Source organism: Denticeps clupeoides, chromosome 2 (genome assembly GCF_900700375.1).
Source record: "Denticeps clupeoides chromosome 2, fDenClu1.1, whole genome shotgun sequence".
NCBI lineage: Eukaryota > Metazoa > Chordata > Actinopteri > Clupeiformes > Denticipitidae > Denticeps > Denticeps clupeoides.
Window position 1 is genome coordinate 14,374,161 of NC_041708.1, and position 20,051 is coordinate 14,394,211.

At 40.8% G+C, this 20,051-nt stretch overlaps 1 protein-coding gene across 2 annotated transcripts; it reads left to right on the top strand.

Moving 5' to 3' along the window:
• The first annotated feature begins 379 nt into the window (after positions 1-379).
• Positions 380-15,929, top strand: c2h10orf71 (chromosome 2 C10orf71 homolog). 2 transcript variants are annotated; one of them, XM_028970360.1, is made up of 3 exons: positions 380-410; positions 487-550; positions 7,241-15,929. In XM_028970360.1, exon 3 carries the CDS (start codon positions 7,324-7,326, stop codon positions 14,701-14,703), a length of 7,380 nt encoding a protein of 2,459 aa, XP_028826193.1. In that variant the 5' UTR covers positions 380-410; positions 487-550; positions 7,241-7,323; the 3' UTR covers positions 14,704-15,929. The 2 variants fall into 2 exon arrangements, with proteins under 2 accessions (XP_028826193.1, XP_028826192.1); XM_028970359.1 differs by having other exon boundaries at positions 380-550.
• Positions 15,930-20,051: the final 4,122 nt, after the last annotated feature.

Consider the following 20,051-nt stretch of genomic DNA (forward strand, 5'->3'; position numbering starts at 1 on the left):
TGTTCTTTCCCGTAGTTTGTATTAATATGACATAGTTTGTATTAATATGATGCATTGGTGAGACCAAGTTGGTTTCAATAAGTCTTTCTCTGCAGGTTGTGGACCATCTCATCCAGCTTCTGAGTCTGTACTTCAGTAAAATAAATTCTGGTCAATTGTGCCTTCCAGACAAAAGGCTTTTTTTCCCCAGTGTATATATATTTGTTGTACATTACCAATGCTGTCTTGTTAAAATACCAAACCAACGTCTTCAGAATATCAATATTTACTAAACCAAAAGTGCACAGGGTTTCATGACTTTACTCCAAAAATAGACTTCTTCATCTGCTGGACACTTGACACCACATGGCTTCTGATGGCTTTGCCAGTTTTAGATGCGACAATCACATGTCTGCAGGCCACACGTTGAGGTTTGCTTAGTTTAAAAGTCAGAATGTTTTTCATGAGGATGTGCCAACATGTCACTAATTCACTTTACTGCTACAGCTGGCCTAGAAAGTGACATCTACTTAACTTCAAACTGTTGGAAGATGGAATATAAACATAAGAGGTAAGAAAACAACCATAAGATAATATGAAAATGTTATTTGTTACTATTAATCTGTAAATTTATATTCTCTAATGTCATGAATCTTCCAAAAGTAAGACTCACAGTCATTGGAATCTACTCTCGATCCTTGGCTCCTCATTGGATAAAAATAAACATGTTGCACTAGCAGATGTTTGTATATCTGTCAGACTACAGCTGCTCTAGAGTCATTGAAAATAAAAATAATTCTCATTCTTGTGATTGGAGTAATTCTGAAAACATGACCTCTTCAACTAGAGCTAAATTATTTTGATGCAGTAAGCAGACAAGTTAATACTCCATGTTATTTGTGAGAAGTACATATTGTTTAAAATATATCACTGGTGAATAATTGCTTTTGGGCAGAGCATGGTTCTGCTGCGGTGTGCGAGCTGTACATTAGTGTTTGTTCAGTGTGACTGGGTATTGTTTGGTGCTATTACATTTGGTGAGAAATGTGGGTGACAATATTGTGAGTTTTAGTGAATCTTTCTGATTATTAATTAAACACATAAACTATATATTTTCAAATTCAAATTTTAATTCATATTTTAAAGGAAGCTTACCAAAAACATATCTATAATCTATGGTGTAGTCTATTAAGCTAAATTTAGATATAGTTAGGTCTGGATAGGTGTGGTTAGCCGCTGTAATTGCGTCTCAGATATTCATGAGGTGTGCTGTGGTCATTAATACATGATGAGGTGTGTTCAGTGCTCAGTGCTACTATAAGGAGCTGTGTACCGCTATGTTAAGCTGTGGTACAGCCTAGCCCAGTTCCTTTGTCATGAAATCTCTCTGAGATTTATTCTTGGCTCTGTGTGAAGCTTGCCCAGCAGCTGCAGTAAAATTACAGGCACATGATACCCTGAGTTACACCAGTTTTCAAGGTTAGCGAGTCTAAGTAAAAACAACACGGCCCCTGTTTAAAAAGGGAATTTAAACATCAAAATTGTACACAAATAATTTGTAGCTGTTTTATAAATGTAAATAATTATTCTGTGAGTGGAGTCAGTGCATTAATACAAAATAATTATACAGGCAATTTGCTGTTATGTAAGCAATTTGAATTGGTCAAAGCCAACATGATAATGCTTTGCCTTCTCCTTTATATTTCTCCCCAGAATGAGTTGCTTAAATGAACCCATCACTATTGGCTTTGCAGTATAAATGATTTGTAAAAGAAATGTCATCTTTAACTATATGCTTTTTGGTGATAATTTTCTGCTTATTCCACTCTTCACAGTAATGGCCATTTTTGCCTTACACTAAATAATGACAATGTTTTTGTGGTTGTGCAGGATACCTAATTAATTTTAGTAAATATACTTTGAATACTTTTAGGATGCATATAAAACACAATTTTGAAAATGCTGTATGCATTTTGTATTATACAGGCGCTTTTGTATTAAAAACTTTAAATTTGTATTCTGTTCTAAAATGGTTGTAGATCACGGGTCCATTTTGACTGTGCCAACACAAGCGCAATGCTCTTTATCGTCTAAGGTTGGATCATGTAAAGTACAACACTCCTAAGTGCTAGCACACTTTTTGTTGTGTTTGTGCATATTAGAATCTTGTTTTTTTGCCAAGTATGTGAGTGAACAAATTTGTACATCGTGCAAAAAGATGGGGCTAAAGATTGTGTTGTGCATGTACAAAAGAAAGCTAATAAAACTTTATTTTCAAAAATTCAGTGTGATACCTAGGTGCTCATGCCACAATTTCACAGGTGTGCAATTGTTCTAATCACCCACAACTGCAGAGACCGATGGGGAAGAAAAAGATTTACCGCTCTCCAACTTTGCTTTTTCGTTTTTGGAGAGGGTCAGACAGCGCAGCGAATATAAAGCTGTTCAGCTGGTCTCACAAGGCCAAAAAAACTATGGGGGAGAATATGATTCATTGTGGGAAGAAGATGGGCAAATTGAGGAGCATAACAGCAATGATGAAGAGGACTGCAGGGATCAGACAGCCAAAAGGGCTCAGCCACCCGCTCCCAGGCTGTGGAATCCTCAGCCATGCCTCCAAATCACGACCTTGCACCAACTGAGGGAGGTTCTGTGATGCCTAGGAGCCCATGACACAAAACCACACTGCAGCATACAGGCACACCCTTTTCTTTTAATTTAATAAAGTCAACAGTTGTTTAAAACTGACAAGCATTTGCGTTTCTCTCTCATCCCGTGGCATTACATAGTCTGTAATTAGAATGTGGAAAAGAAGGATTATTATTAAATAGATAATAAATTATTGTTTTGTAAACATTAATAATAATAAACAACAATAAAAATATTTTGAAATAACCATTTCGGGCAAATATTACACTTTGACCTTGGATAGGGGTGGTAGTAGCCTAGTAACACACTCGCCTATGAACCAGAAGACCCAGGTTCAAATCCCGCTTACTACCATTGTGTCCCTGAGCAAGACACTTAACCCTAAGTTGCTCCAGGGAGACTGTCCCATGAAACTACTGATTAACCAGAGCGACTTACGCTCTGGTTAAGGGTGTCTGATAAATGCCGTAAATGTAAATGTAATTATGAAAATTGTACACATAGTCAGGATGGCAAGCTGATGGGGGAAGGAAGCGCAGAGGTGGGACATTCTGAAGAAAAGGATTTATTCATAAAAAAAAAAAAGGGAAATAAGGGGAGAACTGAAACTAGCCCGCAGGCGTGTGGCGATTGCCAGAACTCAGAAGACAAGCAGAACCGTTGCAAGGTCAAGTTCACAAGAGAGTCCACGAAAATGTTGGATCTGGCAAAGGGCAGGGAAGCAGGGAGGCGGTCCTGGAACCCCTGGCAACCGCTCACGGCACCCCTTTCTGGTGCCTTCTGGGATCATACAGCCCCTCTCGCTGCACATCCCTGCTAGCAGAGCGGCTAGCTTCTCTCTCTTCACCATGCAGGGAGGTGACCGATTACGGCACTCCAGGCTAATGCCTTCTGGTAACATGCAGCCCCTCTCACTGCACGTCCCTGGTGCCATTGTGGGGGCTTTGCCAGACCATCCGGCTAGCCCTTCTGCATCCGTTGCGACAAGCAGGCCCTCTTCCTGCCTGTCCCAGGTGGGTCCTCATGCCTTCCAGGCGACTCTGTGGAGCTCCATCCCTCTGGAGGCGGATGCAGGCCCAGGCCTGACCCGGCCTCCTTACCAGCTACCGGAGGACCCAGCTCCGTTGCTTACTACAATTATCTGTACTTTCTACTCCACTACATTTCTACAATTTATGCCATTACTCGTTACATTTTATGAACACAATTTCCTCAAAATCTTGCATGAAAAAATAGTTAGCCTATCGCGTTCTGGCGTTGCTTGCCATTTCCTACCAATCAGGCTTCATTAGCTCCAATGATGGCAGAGCGCGCGTCAGTTAGCAGCACAAGCTACTAGACCGGCTTGATAAACATATAGAGGTAAGCTATGCTATGGTATGCTATGCTTTTGAGTATGTTATGACATGTTATGATACTATTATCTAGCAAAATGTATGTTGACATACAGAAATGGTATAAAAATCACACCAGTGTAGCTTCATTATTTTTTTAACACGGTGGTAGGATAAAACTGGTTTATTAGCTCAGATAAGATAGCTTAATGTCTTTGCTAGCATAATGTCCAGCTCAGTGTTGTGCCAGTTCACACTGAAAATGTCACGACTACGGACTTACGGGGAAAGGAAGCGCAGAGGTCTGACATACTGGGAAGGGGTTTTTATTATAACAAACAATAAACACAAAGAAACAATGGCACGGTGGTCAAAAAGGATTTAACTTAAATAAAGAACTAAAACTAACCCGTAGGCGTGTGCCGATTGCCAGAACTGAAAATACACAGTCACATACGTGCACTAACGTCCACGAAAATGCAGTCCCTTCTGAAGGGGCAGAAAACAAGGGTATTTAAGCGCTGTCAGGATTGGCCACCGGTGATTAGCACAGCTGCAGTCAATCCTGACAGAAAAAGAACTAGTTCCCTAGTTCTTAGCTCATAGTTCATTTTTTTTATTTTTAACCAAGTTCACAGCTAAAAAAATTAACTAGTTCACGTTCGTTCTTTAGTTTCAGTCTGTTTTTTCAGTCCGTGAAAATGTAAAGAAACTGCTTCTGCAGAGGTGTCCGGACTCGAAGCACCAGCCATGCTAGCCTGTAATCAGCAAACTTTAAAACGTGAGCGCGTTCAGTTTCGCCAGAGTGAACGTTACTCACGTTCACATTCATAATTTGTAAACTGATTTGTTCAGTTCAGCGTTCACGGAAAAAATGCGCTCATGCACAACACTGGTTGCCTGTTTCACAATCAGTAGTCATCTCTGACTAGAGATGTGATCACAATAGACCAACACTCCTGTATTTCCTGGGTTTCTCACATATTTCAGGACCCCCTCCAATTTGGTTTTGTATTCACTTAAATGCAATCTCTCGTAATTATAAGGTTTATATACATAGTTTAACACAGTAAATAGGCCTAATAATATACTTGATTGTGCTAGTTACTTTGTTACCACTGTTGTTTGGTTACTGTTGTGTTTCCCTTTTACTGCTCTTAACAGAAATGTTGAATAGTTTTGCAAGTACATAAATGATTTAAAGATATATGATGTCCTGATTGGTTTATCTTAATGGTATATTAGTGGGTAATACCTAGTAGATAACCTGTCATCCACATAATTCTAAGGTACAGTATTGCAGAGTGCACGCACAATAAGCACACCAAACTTTCCAATACACATATACTGTATAATTGTTTGTAATTATTACGAGCAATGACATCAGTACAGGCAAAAGTCAGTATATGTACTATGCTTTTACAAAATGGCACACCCCAGATGTTGAGACAAACCATTGTGTGAGTACTTTTACTTAAAAAAAAATACTTTAAAGTAAATTTGAAAGTAAGTACTTAGGACTTTTACTCAATGTAGCACTTGATGTAGCACTTCTACTTTTACTTGAGTACATATTTTGCAGGTAACTTGTACTTTTACTTAAGTACTAGGCTTCAGTACTTCCTCCACCACTGCCCGCAGGCATGTGGCAATTGCCAGAACTCAAAAGACAATCAGAACCTTTAATTCATTATTTTTGTTTGAAACACTCACGTTTGGGTCTTCCATACCCCATCTTGTGACTGAAAAATCGACCTTCACAATGGACCCAGTGATTTTTTTTTTTATCCTGATCTGCCTCTGACAGGCAGTTGACTGATCACATCACCGCGTACACAGAGCATCACCACCTCTCCTCTCACCACTTCTCCACCAGAAGTCACTGCCCATACTTCCCCAAACTGCTTCCCAGTGCTGACAGATTAGATCAGTGCTTGTGCTAAGCCTGCAGGGTGATTGATTCCACCTGGTTCTGAAGAAGTGGCATGTGGCAACTCTGTGTATTGGTTGATTCTGCCAAATTGCAAGTGAGAGGTGCACTCATTCTCTGCTGCCTGGCAGGGCAAGAAAACCTGAATATCAGGCCCACTTTACCATCCCAGAGGAATGGAAATACCCATGGTATGTGTGGGAACAGGAGGAAGAGGATGAATGTGAGTCAGAGGAGGACAAAGAGCTTAGAGAGGACTGGATTGGGAAGGAACCTCATTATGAGTCTGCTTCCTTTAACCACTTGGAGGCCACCACTGCCCCACAGCCAGTCTTCCTGTCCCTTGTGCATCTTGTGCCTGTCCCTCATCCCATTGCCCTGCCTGAGACTCAACGTATGAACCCATCCATAGCTCAGCAGCCAGCACTTCTGCCTGAGTCTGTGCCTCTGCCTGGGGTTCTGGGGTGGTTATCCTGTCAGTCTCTCTTACTGTCTCAACAGTGGTCCTGTTCATTTCTCTGACCTCACCAGTGATCCTGTCTGTCTCTTTCTTCTCCTTCCTACATTGTCTCCTTAGAGGAGGGGCAAAGAAAGAACCTTGGAGTACAGGGAAGTGGGCTAAATGTCCTGCATCCTGGAGGAGACAGCAGGGCGGCTTCACAACCCAAACCAAAGAAGGGCGCCAAAGGAACTGGTGTGCCTGCCTCCCACTTCAGTGCAAGAAAGGAGAGCTTCTGAGTTCCCGGGCCTGCATGGTCACTCACAGACCACAGAGGAGGATCCCAACAAAGCCAGGGCTAGGTCTGTGGTGATCCCATGTCTGCTGCCACCAGCTTCACCACCTCCCAGGGTGGTCCTTGTATATGCTGATTCCTACCTCCAGGCTCTGGTCTTATCCCCTGGTGGTGCACCTTTAGGGGCGGGGGGAGTAATGCCACTCCACCAGTTACTTCTGAACTACCCAGCTTACTTCTGTATTTTCACCTGCACCTGCCTGCTCCAATCAGCCCTGAATTATTCTGCACCATCACTGGTCATTACCTTTATGCATTTCTGTATTCATGTAGAGGTGTTTTCACCTGGTCTTGTCTGCTGTGCCACACTGAAGTAAATCTCCAATCTTATCTAGTCGTACAAATGTGTCCTCTTTCTTGTGGAGTGAAGACCACATCTGTTGTTCATTTATGTGATCAGGAAGGGATCATTTATAATATGTACATGTATGTATAGACCAGTTTGTACCTTGCACGACTTTAAATGGACAAAAATAGAGCCAGGGCAAAAATAGAGCCCCAAATGTAACATTTGGTATATTGTCACTAACAGAATGTTACTTTGTATCTTGTAGGAAAGTAAGACCTTGAAGTACGGGTACCAATCGTTCAGTGTGCAGTGTGGATAACAAGAAAAAGGACCACCTTTGTCCCGGAAATGACCTCCCTGGAAAAATGCCATTGTGGCCAACAAGGAAGCATGCAAGGACACCAGAAGCACTCTGATGGCTTTAGTGACTGTTCCAGCATTGGCAGTTTTATCGATGAAACAGACCGGGAGGTCAGCAGCCTCACTGACAGAGCCTTTCGAAGTCTCTGTATTGGTGAGGAGGCAATCTACAACGACGTTGATGTCTCAACATCACCAATCGTAAGCCAAAGTTTCAAAGCTGAGAATAATTCCATTTCAAAAAACATGGCTCATCAGACCCTGTCCCTCAGATTTCAGCAGTATGGAGATTTTAGAGATTTTATGTCAAAATCAGCCACAACATTTCGAGAATCGTTTACAGCTAATGCAGAACATCTGCAGGAGTTACAAGCAATGTCGCTTAATCAAAGCAATGGAATGGAAGAAATAAGTTGTCAGCAAAGACAGAGTTCATCCAGGGTTTCCTCTCTAATTAAGGCGTTTAGCTCCGGTGAAGTGCTTGCAGATGGAGGCATCTTCACTGAAGCAATAGCAACCAAGGACAAATATGGCAGTGTGAAAAGCCAGTCTTTGGACAGGTCAGCCTTGCAGAGCATTCAGAAAGAACTCTCAGAGTTCTCAGTTTATCAGAATTTTAAATCTCAGTCTTTCCACCCTCCCAGAAAAAAAAATCAAACATCCAATGAGGCTGGTGCTGTGACACAGATGGGTTTCACAACCTCCCTTATGAGACCCAGCAAATCTGGCAGGTTCCAATCTCTGAATTCAAACAATTTTTTCCTGCACAGTGAGTTTAGTCCTTTTCAGATGTGGAAGGACTATAGCAGGTTTGCATTTGAAACGCATAATATCTCAAGGGCTGCATCATCCAGTGATTTTCATCAATGGTATAATTCTCCAATCTATAAGGAAGTGTTGACTACACCACCACTGCAAAGGTCACCATATGAAAGCATGAGATCGCACACAAAGCCTGTTGAGAATATGATCAATGAAGTGCAATGTTCCAGATCCCTGGTTATGCATAAAGCCCTGGCCATTGAAAAGCGTTCTGAGTCTGAACTGGCATCTAATGGACCTCTCTTGAGACAAAACAACCACCAAACAAGGAGAAACCTGCCAGCCAGTCGGCCCGCTACTGCCTCCCCCATAAGTGTTCGGAAACGATATCCAGACTCCATCCTCTTCTCAACCATGGGGGCTCTGCACAATGTCCACAAATTCCATGATGGCCAGACACATCACCTCCAAACACCATTCAACATCACACAACTTCTGACACCTGTCCTACCAATAAAACAGAGCACAGAGACATCTAAGGCAATCAATGAATCAATTTCAACAAACACCTCCAGTGTGGCCTGGCACAGAGAAGCTAAGCAGGAGCCTGCAGTGGAAATCACGCAGCAAATAAATAGCTACAAATTAAGGGCTTCAAAACTACTGTTCAATGTCAAAGACAATCGCAAACGGGTCAAGAGTACATACAGCCCCAATACGTTTAGAGGGAACGAAATTACAGATTACAGTAAGCAGTCCTCTAAACTTGAGAGTTTGGAGCACAAAAAATCTGACTCTTTTTCTGAGATCTCTGTGCAACGCATGTGCTTGCAAGAATACCCCCATGATACCTTGTACCCTAATATCCCGACCTCCCATATGCAAACCACTTCAACAACTCTACACCAAATCTATTGCAATGATGGACAATCACAGGGCAAATGTCCTGACCTCCTCCCTCAACAGGAGAATGTATTGCAGAATTCCCCTTCCAACTCCCCACTCCATCCAGATGTACTTTCAATGAAAACAGAAAATGGAATATGTGGAACACAGCTATCTAGCACTGCAAGCACAGCAGACCATCAAGCTAATCCCCATGCTTTGTCCTATACAAATACACAAAACACACTAATGCATGATTATCATTATTATCACAACACTGCAGCCAAAATAGATGCACAACTGAATGAGCAGTCTACTGATTCCAGTTCATGTGACACTGCTGGACAGGAACATACCAAGAAACAGCAGAATGTCAGCAAAGGGAGAGAGGTGCTCAGTGTCAATGACAAGAGCAACAAAGCAGTGTCTCTTGGCATTAGAGGAGAAATTGCAGCACTGATAGAAAAAGACAGACAGAAAAAAATTGACTTGGAAAAAACACAGAACCAACAGCTAGAAGAGGGAAGGCACAGAAATGTCTTAAAAAATAAAGATAAACATTCATACACTGGGAGTCTTAACTTCCATTCGCATAGCCAACAAAGAGCATCACCTATAAATATGTTTACAAAGAACATTTATGAACAACCAGAAAACAACCAGAAGCTACCATTTTCTATCAAAGAGATTGGCAACAATGAAATAATAACTTCTACCACATTTGACCAGGCCAACAAAGTAATACACCCAGGAAGAAATACTCCTTTCTCTACTAGTGATATAAAGAACAGATCATCTATTCCAGACAAGTCACATGCACCAGTATCTCTGAAAAATGAACAGTACACTTTCAACCAAAAGAAACAGTGGTGTATGGTACCACCACACCAAATCAATCTCAATGACGATGAGCCCAAAATGAGCTACACTAAACAGAGGACTCAAACAACATATGAATGTATCACCAGCCACATGATCTCTCCGGAAATGGAACACAATAACAAACACAATACCTCTGAAGATAAAGTTACTGTCCACTATGAAAGGGAAAAACATCCATTCTCAGTAAAACAAGAGCCAAGCCAGACTTATGTAACAAATGACAAGTATTCTTTGCAGCCTGTTGAGGAGGAATTGTTAAATATCAATGATATCAGGGGCAAGGAGCTCATGAGGAGAGAATGCTTTAAAGAGAACAAACATGGATTCACTGATGTTATTCAGACTAATGAACCTGGTGAAAATGCAGCTGAGATGGGTAAAAACAAAACTGTGAAAGACTATAAGGTAATCTCAAAAAAAGAGATAAGGCAAGAGATAAGTGATAAGACTGACTTGATTGTGCCTAAAGGACATGGCTCTGCTTTACCTGTGATGTTTAAAGATGGAGAAAAAATATGTAGAGCTCCCTCACTAAGAACTCAGAGCAAACAAGAGATATTGACATTGAGAGTGAAGGCACATGCCCAAAAAGAAATATCAGCACTCAAAGAAAGGGGGTTTTCTTTAAAATATGACCCCAGATCAAGCCCAATTGGAGAGCCACTAAAACAAAGAAAGACAGAAAGATTTCCAGCCAAACTGAATCACACACAGTGTAAAGATGTCCATAAAAACAAAGAACATACAAAAAATCCTCACAACAAAGAGGAAACTGTCTTAAGCACATCAAATCAGTCAGTTCTACAAGACAGAGATGCAGTTACAGGTGGAGATGCATCACCAAGTCCAAAAGTAAGAGCTCCAGACAAAAGACCCACAAGGAATGAAAAAGAGCATACCAACAGCAAGATTGGTGCAGACATGGTTTCAACAAAACCATTTAGGGAGGAGACAGATGCTGCCAGTAAAGCTCTTTTGGATGTTCGATCAACACAGAAGGCAGATGAAAATATAACTGTTACAGATCTCACTAGCAGCTGGAATACCATAACTGCTGTCTTCTGCAGTGACAAGCAGCAATCATCCAAAGGATTCAAAACCTTTATGAATGACAATACTGAAAATAGCCATCAAGAATCACCCAAGTTCCTAATGAACATTTGTGAAGGTCAGCCAATAGATATGAAAAAAAGGACCAAAAGACCTAAAGCAAACGAACATGCAAGCAAGAATGCTAAGCATTGTGAGGCCAGGGAGGGTTTGTGTGTTTCTGCAGCCAATTGCAAAGGAGGTACTTCAAAGGAAGGTCCAAATGTATTAACAAATATAAACTCTAAAAATAAACTTCAAACATGTTCTTTAGACTGGAAGAAAATCCCTGCTGACCATAATGAATTCAATAATATGCAAAGTGACAAAATTGAGGCTACAAATGTAGAGGAATTAAATGAGGCCCTTACTCCAGTTCTAAATATTTATTCAGAACCAAATGATATTGAGCTCAAGATGGATTTACAAAAACATAAAATAACGACTGATAAAAACAGTGGTACAAAGCTACCCCTGGGTAGCTCTACGGAAGATTCTACACTTAAGGAAGGAATAATATACACAAAAAAGGAATATTACCTAAATGACATTTCAGCTGAAAACAAATTGAAAATGTCTTCAGGTAACAAAATGTCTGATGAGACAGAATCTGTAAAGCAGGGATTAAGACAATTATTCTCAGACCCAACAAGGGTATGTGTAGAGAAAACCAATGTCAAAAAATGTTCAAATGATTATGAAATAGTTCAAAAGGATCCCATATTACAAGAGTCTGGGAGATATGACAAAACAACAAAGAGACAAGAAGAGCCTCACAAACATAATGAAAAGATAGGGAGTAATAACACAACTGAAACTGATGAGTCTGGATATTTTTTTGAAATCCAGTCCATTGTACAAGTACAAGTACAAGAGAATGAAGACGTGAAGGGATTGAAGGGAAATGTTACTGTGGAGGATGCATTAGGGACACTTCATGCTGATGCAATGGGCACTGAAAAGGAGAATCACATAGATGATGTTTCTGAAAAAGCTTTTCCAATTACAGTGGAACCTACTATGAATGATAGTTTGAAGCATTGGATGCAGTCAGTGAAACCTGGGCCCACTGCAGCAACATGTACAGACAACATATGTCCACTAGAGAATGGAAGTAGCTTAAATATGCAAATTAGTAATGAGCATGTAACAACAAATCATATTTTAAGAGAGCACCAATCAAATAATCAAAGACATATTGTCGAAAACAAAATGGAGCAGCCTACACCTGAATTATTATATGAGGAGAGGCAGCACCAGGCAGGTCCAAAGCCCTTTAGCCAACATTCAGGTGTAAGTAATGAGAATGACGTTGTGTGGAAGGAAGAATGGAAGAGGCAGGGGAAGACTGCTGTCCAAGGAAATCAGGATGTCTCTGTGGCCCTGGAGAACCCTTTAACAGAGAATAAAAAAGTGATTAAAAATTATGCACCAATAAGCAGTGATATTACAGCCACAGCAAAGGTGCTGGCTCTGCAGGAGCCTCAGAATCAAGAGACACACTGTAATAGAGAATCAGCAGCACAGAGAAATACAGTAAAGGAAAAGAGAATGTTCTACAGGAATAATGACACAGATCATGCAGCAAAACATAGATCGGATACGCAAGATATCTGTAAGATGATTACTGATAGAAAAGAAAAACCTGTCCCAATGGGGAAAAGTAAAAATTGGTTCTCTGTGAATAACAAAGAAAAGAAATCCGAAAGATTCGAGAATTCTTCAGAAATAGGAGAATGCAGCACACTGAGAGAGACAATGGAGAACCAAAGTGGGGAATCCATTCATCCCAAAGTGAAAGAAAGTCCACAGTCTCCGAGTCAGAATGAACTGAGAAAGAACACAGAAAGCCATGTCTCAGAGCCTGTTAGAAAAAGCAGCAGATGTAAAGAGGGATTTACAAGACATGAAATTTCTGCACTTGCAGACTATGCCCGGCTTAAGGTTCTGCCTGAGTGTGATGATGGCCACATTTTGAACAATTTACATTATACAAACACACAAATATTTTATGCTAACTCTAAACAAAATGACTCATTTAGGCAAATTGCAGATTTTGACAAACTTCAAAGAAGCAGAACTACATCCAAGCCAGACTTCCAGTCTGAACAAGTACCCTTGAGTCCCTCAATTTCTAGAGCTATGCTAATTGATCATGTGATTTCCATGAATCATACCTCACCAAGTACAAAGGAGGCTGTTCAGCATTCTGGGGGTCAGGGAGGTCAAATATCCCACAGTCCGTACAGACCTCTACCATTGCAGGTTGAAGGTCAGAGTAGAGACCTTTCTTTATTCAGTCAACTGTCTCAGAACAGTTCCCAGGAATCTGAAATGACTCAGCTCTTGGTGGAAAAAAATCATGAGAGTATTGACAGTAATTGTGAAGTAGACAAAGATGATCTTCAGTACTACATAGTAAATAACACTGACACAGATAAGCAGTCCAACCAAATAACCTATCGCAATCGCTCAGTGCACAAGCCCAAGCCATCAAGTAGACCAAGGAAAAATGAGATGGACTTAACACAAAAGCATATCAACTATAAGATGTCTCAGCCCCTCTGCGCCCCGTGCTCCTCTCCAGCTTTGGGCACACTGTCCATGTTCAGGGAGAAGGAGAACACCTCAATGGCCACATCACTCATCAAAATTCCCAGAACAAAGTTTCATGGGAGTTGTTTGCAAGGAGATGCCCGAGAGAGGTCTCAAGAGCTAGAAGAGAAGAATGAGTCTGGTGAGCTGCTCACACAACATGAACCAGTATTGCACTGCTTGCCCCATGCAAAAGACATGGTGTCCGATAATGCATCTTCAGAAAAGCACTCATTGATAATGGTACCACAGAGTCATTCCAGACAAGACATGGGGATTGACAATGACAAGACTCACTCAGGAATCAGTATATATTTCAAGGATGTAGACAAATGCATGCCAAGCATCATGGGTGGGAATGACGATATGTCTGAGAGGCCAATGTCTTCCTGCAGTTTTAGTGACAGGGCATCTAGCAAACCTCCTGCTGTCCCCCCAAAAACAGAAAAGGCCCTACGTCGCGCAAAGCACCTCACTTTCCGCAAAATCAAAAAAGAAGAGACTCTGATGACAATGAACAACATGGCAAGGCTGGAGGCCACGCCCATTCGTGCTGTGTCCAGCATGCCATCCTCACCATCTCAGCTCCTTCCTATGCACCACAGTTATGGTCCTATTGTGCCGCACACGGCTCAATACCACTTTGGTGATGGATATGGGCCTGGTGCACAGTCAATCCCCATGACCCAGAGGAAGCTGCTGCAGGACCCCTGTTCTGGGCAGTACTTCATGGTGGACATGCCCCTCCATCTCAAAACAAAGATGTTCTTTGACCCAATCACAAGCAAGTATGTGTGCCTGTCAGTTCGTCAGCCTGCAGAGAGGGTACTATCTCTGTCTCAGACTGCAGATGTTGTGAAACAACGCTACATTTTATACCCTGGCTTCCTGCCTATTTCTGTGTGCTCCCTGCCCCCTGCTAGATCCAGCTCACAAATGTCTGCACCTGCATCTCTCATGAAGGAACAGGAAAAAACAGAGGCTACTAGTGCTCCCTGGAGCCCAGAGGTCAACTATCAGACTCGCAGCACAATGGCAAGGGAGTATCCTGGACCTGAAACACAATACAGAAATGATGAAGAAAAAGTAGACCAGAGACACCTGGACATCATAACCATGAGTGAACTAGAGGACTTTGCCATGGAAAGTGTCTAAAGCAGAAAGCTGTTTAAACATGTTCAAAATCTAAAAATTTTTTTGTAGCATAATAAGATGTTGAGTAACTAGATTAATCAGAGAAATTGATCTATGCCTGTTGACCATTCCATTTTTAAGTGCAGTAAGTGTGCTGCTTATAACTGTAATCTGCCAGTCATTAGGAGATGATTCTGTATTTGCCTCTTTCTAAACAGCTGAACTCATGAACACAAGTTAGTTCTCCATGAGGACTTGGAATATGTGACTTTAAACATTCAAATGACATTTAAACGCTGAAACACACACTAAAAATGATGAATGAATTTACAGTTCTTTTTATTCTTTTCATTTTTCTAATATCCTATTGATTTAATGGACTAGACTGTGTTTATCAATCAGTGAAAATGACTGAAAAAATAATGTTATACTTAAAATCAAAAAAGTTTGAAGTACCATTGAAGTTTGAAGTTGCCAATTTTATGAACTGTCTTTTAGGAACACTTTGAAAAAAATTGTTATTAAAATTAAAATGATAGAAGGTAATTGTATTTTATGTTATGATTATTCATATTAGATTTCCCAACAAATGAAAACTACAGAATTAATGTAAAAAAAATATTATACACCATACACCATACATATGGTGCATAGGACCTATTAATCTGTTAGGATTATTATTAGGGTCTGAGCATTAGGCTGGCCTGAACCGAAAGTGCAAAGCGCTTTTCGTTTTTGCAAAGATTATTAAGGCCCGAAGCACCTATGGACCTATTGAACCTATTTTTTTTATCAGATCCACGTCATATTTGGTGAGTCTCATCTTTAGGCCTTGGTGACTGATTAAGTCTATGTGTGAAGTTTCATTACTAGTCAAAGCGCCAACTAGTTGCAATAGGAAATGCCATGCATTACTCTATGTTGCTTTGTTCCTCACCGGTGTATCGAATATATATGAAATTTGTTGTGAAGAGCATTAAGAGCTTGGGCATGATGATGTGTGAAATGATGTGTGCGTTTGATGATTCGCCCTGAAAGAGGACGTTTCTGTCATTTCCCGGAATACTCAAAGCACCACCTATTGGTAACAGGAAATTACTTATTTTACATTGGATAAATTGCTCTTCTTAGATAATAATTAGTGGAATAAGTGGAATAATTAGTGGAATAATGTTTTTATTTTGTCTGACTACATTATGTTTGTATAGAGAATCTCAAAAGAATTAAATGTTTGGGTTTATGTGCGAGACTGAGGTTATCATTATAAATTAATGCGACTCCACCTCCTCTTCAGGTTAAGCAAGGTTGGTGTACAGAGCTGTATCCAGACTATCCAGACTAGACTTGTTTGATGCTACAAATAAAAAAAAAATGTCTACCCACTAACATCTGAAACTCTAAAAGAGGTGCCCCTTACAGTGATTGAGGACAGTTTTGTGTTTGGGGTTCTGCATTTATGCTTGACTTGTTTAATTCGTTTATTTTTAATTGTCCTCATTGTTTTTTTTGGGATTACTGAATGAACATTGTTTTGGTTATAGGTCAGGTTTTTTTCATTTCATGTATTATTATTATTGACCTTGAAGTGTTCTTCTTTTGTTCTATTATATATGTTTATTGAGTTGTCAGTCTTCTCTAGTATGTAAAACCGTGGAGAATAGAGGAAAAACTCTCTCTCTCTACACACAAAAGCACTGTATTCAAACCACTTCAACTTGATGTTACCTGGCAGAAAGAGGCATGGCACAATAGAGGTTAAAAGGATGAACAGATTCTAATTTATTAACCCCAGTAGATTATTATTGCAGTTACATGTAAATATTGTATGTAAAAAGGCCCGGTTCCGATGGGGAAAAAAATGAGAAAAAGAGACCCCGCTACCACACATGAACAATCCTTTATACACCTGACCTACAGGAAGCTGTCACAGACCAATCAGAACCTGTTATAACCAGTGGTGGCCTAACAGTTAAGAAAGTGGCCGGTATGGTTGCCAGTTCGAATTCCGATCCGGCAAGGTTCCACTGAGGCGCCACTGAGCAAAGCACCGTCCCCACACACTGTTCCCCAAGTGTGTCACTGCTCCAGGTGAAGGTTTCAGGTGCCAGCTAGGTACAAGGGATTGTGCACTTGGATTAGCCAGTCTGTCTTCCACTTTGTCTCGGCTCTGGCAAGAAAGTTTTGTTTTTTTTATTCAAAGACTATGAGCCAGATTCTTAGACAACAACAACAACAACAACATTTATTTATTTTTTATATAGCCCAAAATCACATACAGTATGTCTTAATGGGCTTTGACAGACCCTACAGTTGACACCTATTTATCTGCTGGTCTCTTCACTGGAGTCTGCGCTTGATTCTGTGTCTCGTAGAGAACAAACAGAAGCAGCAGCAGACGGTGGCATTGTACAACTAATACTGAAATATGTGGTTATAGTGGCATATTTGTGCAACAGTGGCCCGGGACCCTAACTAGGACAGCCTAACTAAGGTGAATTTAACACTGTCTGTGCTTAACAGGGTGACTGTGTGAGAAAGTGGACTTAATAATTGACACTGTGTCTGGGACTTTAACAGAAGGCCAGAGAAAACTGATGTGTTTTCAGTTTAGATTTAAACAGTGAGACTGTATCTGAGTCCCGAACACTGTGACCTTCAGTACTTTTGGTACCAGTAGTGACCCCGCACCCGCTGATCATAGGGGGCGTAGCGGGTCGTAAATAACTAAGAGTTCACTCAGGTAAGGTGGATTGAGACCATTTAGAGTCAAACCTAATTTTGATGGGTAACCAGTGCAGTGATTGTAAGACTGGGGTGATGTGGTCCAATTTCCTAGTTTTAGTTAGAACTCTGGCTCTAGCATTCTGAACTAGTTGGAGTTTACTCATGCACCTACTAGAGCATCAAGACAGCAATGCGTTGCAGTAATCTAACCTTGACATGATGAGGCGTGGACCAACTTTTCTGCATCATGCATTGAGATGATGTTTCTTATCTTTGCAATATTTTTAAGGTGAAAGAATACTATCCTAGTGATATTATCTACATGCAAGTCGAATGAAAGACCTCAATGATGACACCTAGATCCTTTACTTCTGTACTTGGTGAGATAGAAAGGATATCCAGAGTTATGTTGTAGTCAGCCAGCTGTCTGGCTGCTTGAGATCCAAGTACAAGAGCTTCTGTCTTATCAAATTCAAATTCCAAATTCAAATTTTATGTGTCACATACAGTCATACATGGTATGATATTAAGTGAAACACATTAGCGACAAATATTGCAAGTATACAGTTAACCAATATGCAAATATTGCAAACGTAACCAAATATTACACTTTTATGTTTTAATAAAATATAATATAATAAAATTAATAAAATATGTGTAACAGGTAAGGTGAAGGTGTGCAAATGAGTGAAGTGAAAGTGTTTATTTTCCAGGGGGATTGAGTCCAGAAGTAATTGAAAGCAAAAGTGCTGGAGTGTATTAGTGTTCTGTCCTATGAAGTGTTGTGGTTGTTGAGAGCTCGTATAGCCTGCGTGAGAAGCTCCTCCTTATTCTCTCTGTGTTGGACTTCAGGGAGCGGAAGCGCTTCCCTGATCGCAGCAGAGAGAACAGTCCATTGTTGGGGTGGCTGAGGTCCTTCACTATCTTCCTGACCCTGTGTTACGTCCCCGGTCTAGGGTCAGGGACATAACAAATGGGACATATGAGTATAAACTCCAAAACGACGCAACAACACTTAATGCTAATCTTTTATTACAAACAAAGACATTTAAACAACAACAGAAACACAAAACCGGTCTGGGCAGTCTAAGTCTTATCTTCTCGTCCTAATCCTTCACTTCACCAACAACCTTCTTCTCTCACATCAACAGTCTCTCTTCACCAAACATCCTATCTCTTCCCCAACATCCTCTCTTCACCAAACATTCTTCTCCTCTTTTCACCAACACTTTTCTTCTTCACCAAAGCAGCCGCCATTTTGAATCCTCTTCCTGATTACAGCCCACCAATCACGGCAGGAAGTGGGAGGAGTCCAATCATGGCTGATGAGGAGCCACCCTGCAACATTACAGAGACAGAAAGAGAGAGACACACACAAACACAACAGAAAACACCCATAGTCTGCCACGGGACGTCACACCCTGGTCCAGCACCTCTTGCTGTAGATTGATTGAAGGTCAGGGAGTTTGGTACAGATGATGCGTTCATCTCTGTAGGGCTTGCCTGTCCTGCATGGTGATGTTTCCCGTCAGGTGCAGGAGTAGAAGTTCCTAAGCACCTTGGAGGGCAGTTTTAAGTCTCTCAGGTGTCTGAGGTGGTAGAGACGCTGCCGGGTCTTTTTCACCATGGTGTTGATGTGACAGGACCATGACAGGTCCTGTGTGATGTGAACACTGAGATATCGGAAGCTGTCCACTCTCTCCACTGGGCTCCTGTTGATGACAGGGGTCTAGTGGGTCCTCTCTTGCTTGGTACTAAAGTCCACATTGTCTTGTCTTTAACTGAATAAAGTTGGTGAGCATCTTCTGTCTAATGTCCTTCAGACAATTCTCTATTCTGTTCAGCTGATGCCTCTTGTCTGGCATTTCTGATAAATACAACTGTGTGTCATCAGCGTAGCAATAAAAGCTAATACTGTGTTTGCGAATGACGTGACCTAAAGGTAACATGTATAAGGAAAATAGCAATGGACCTAGGACAGAACTTTGTGGAACAGCAAACTCTATTTTACTATGTGAAGACGAATCATCATTGATGTCCACAAACTGATACCGATCAGTGTGATACATATTGTCTTACAAATATTGCTATCAAAGGATAGATTTCTGTCGGTTAAGTCCTTGGTGGTAATAAGGTGTAGGAGTACATCAAAGGAGTACATTAATATTGAGGAGAAACCAAGTAACAACATGTCAGTCTTCTTTGAACTTAACATGAGGAAGCTGCTGTTCATCCACTCGTGTCCAGTATGTCGTTCTAAATGTTGACTCTAAAGTTTGACTTCTTGTCCACGAGATGTACAGTTGTATCTCATCTGCATAGCAGTGAAAGTTGATATTATGTTTGCGAATTATAACATATATATAGAGAACAATACAGATCTTAGGATAGAACCATAGGTTTCTCCATATTTGACCAATGCTTCATTGATATTCACAAATTGGATGGGAACAAACACATCATACACATCGAATCTTAGCGAAGTTGTCAAAGAAATGTCTGAAAATGTCCACAAAGTAGTTTTTGACATGGTCGTTGACATGGTCGTTGGCAGGGGCTGCATCAAGGGCACTAGACAATTTGCACAGACAATAGAACATTAGAAAAAGTTTGACTGGTCTAATGAGTCTAGGTTTAACCTGCAA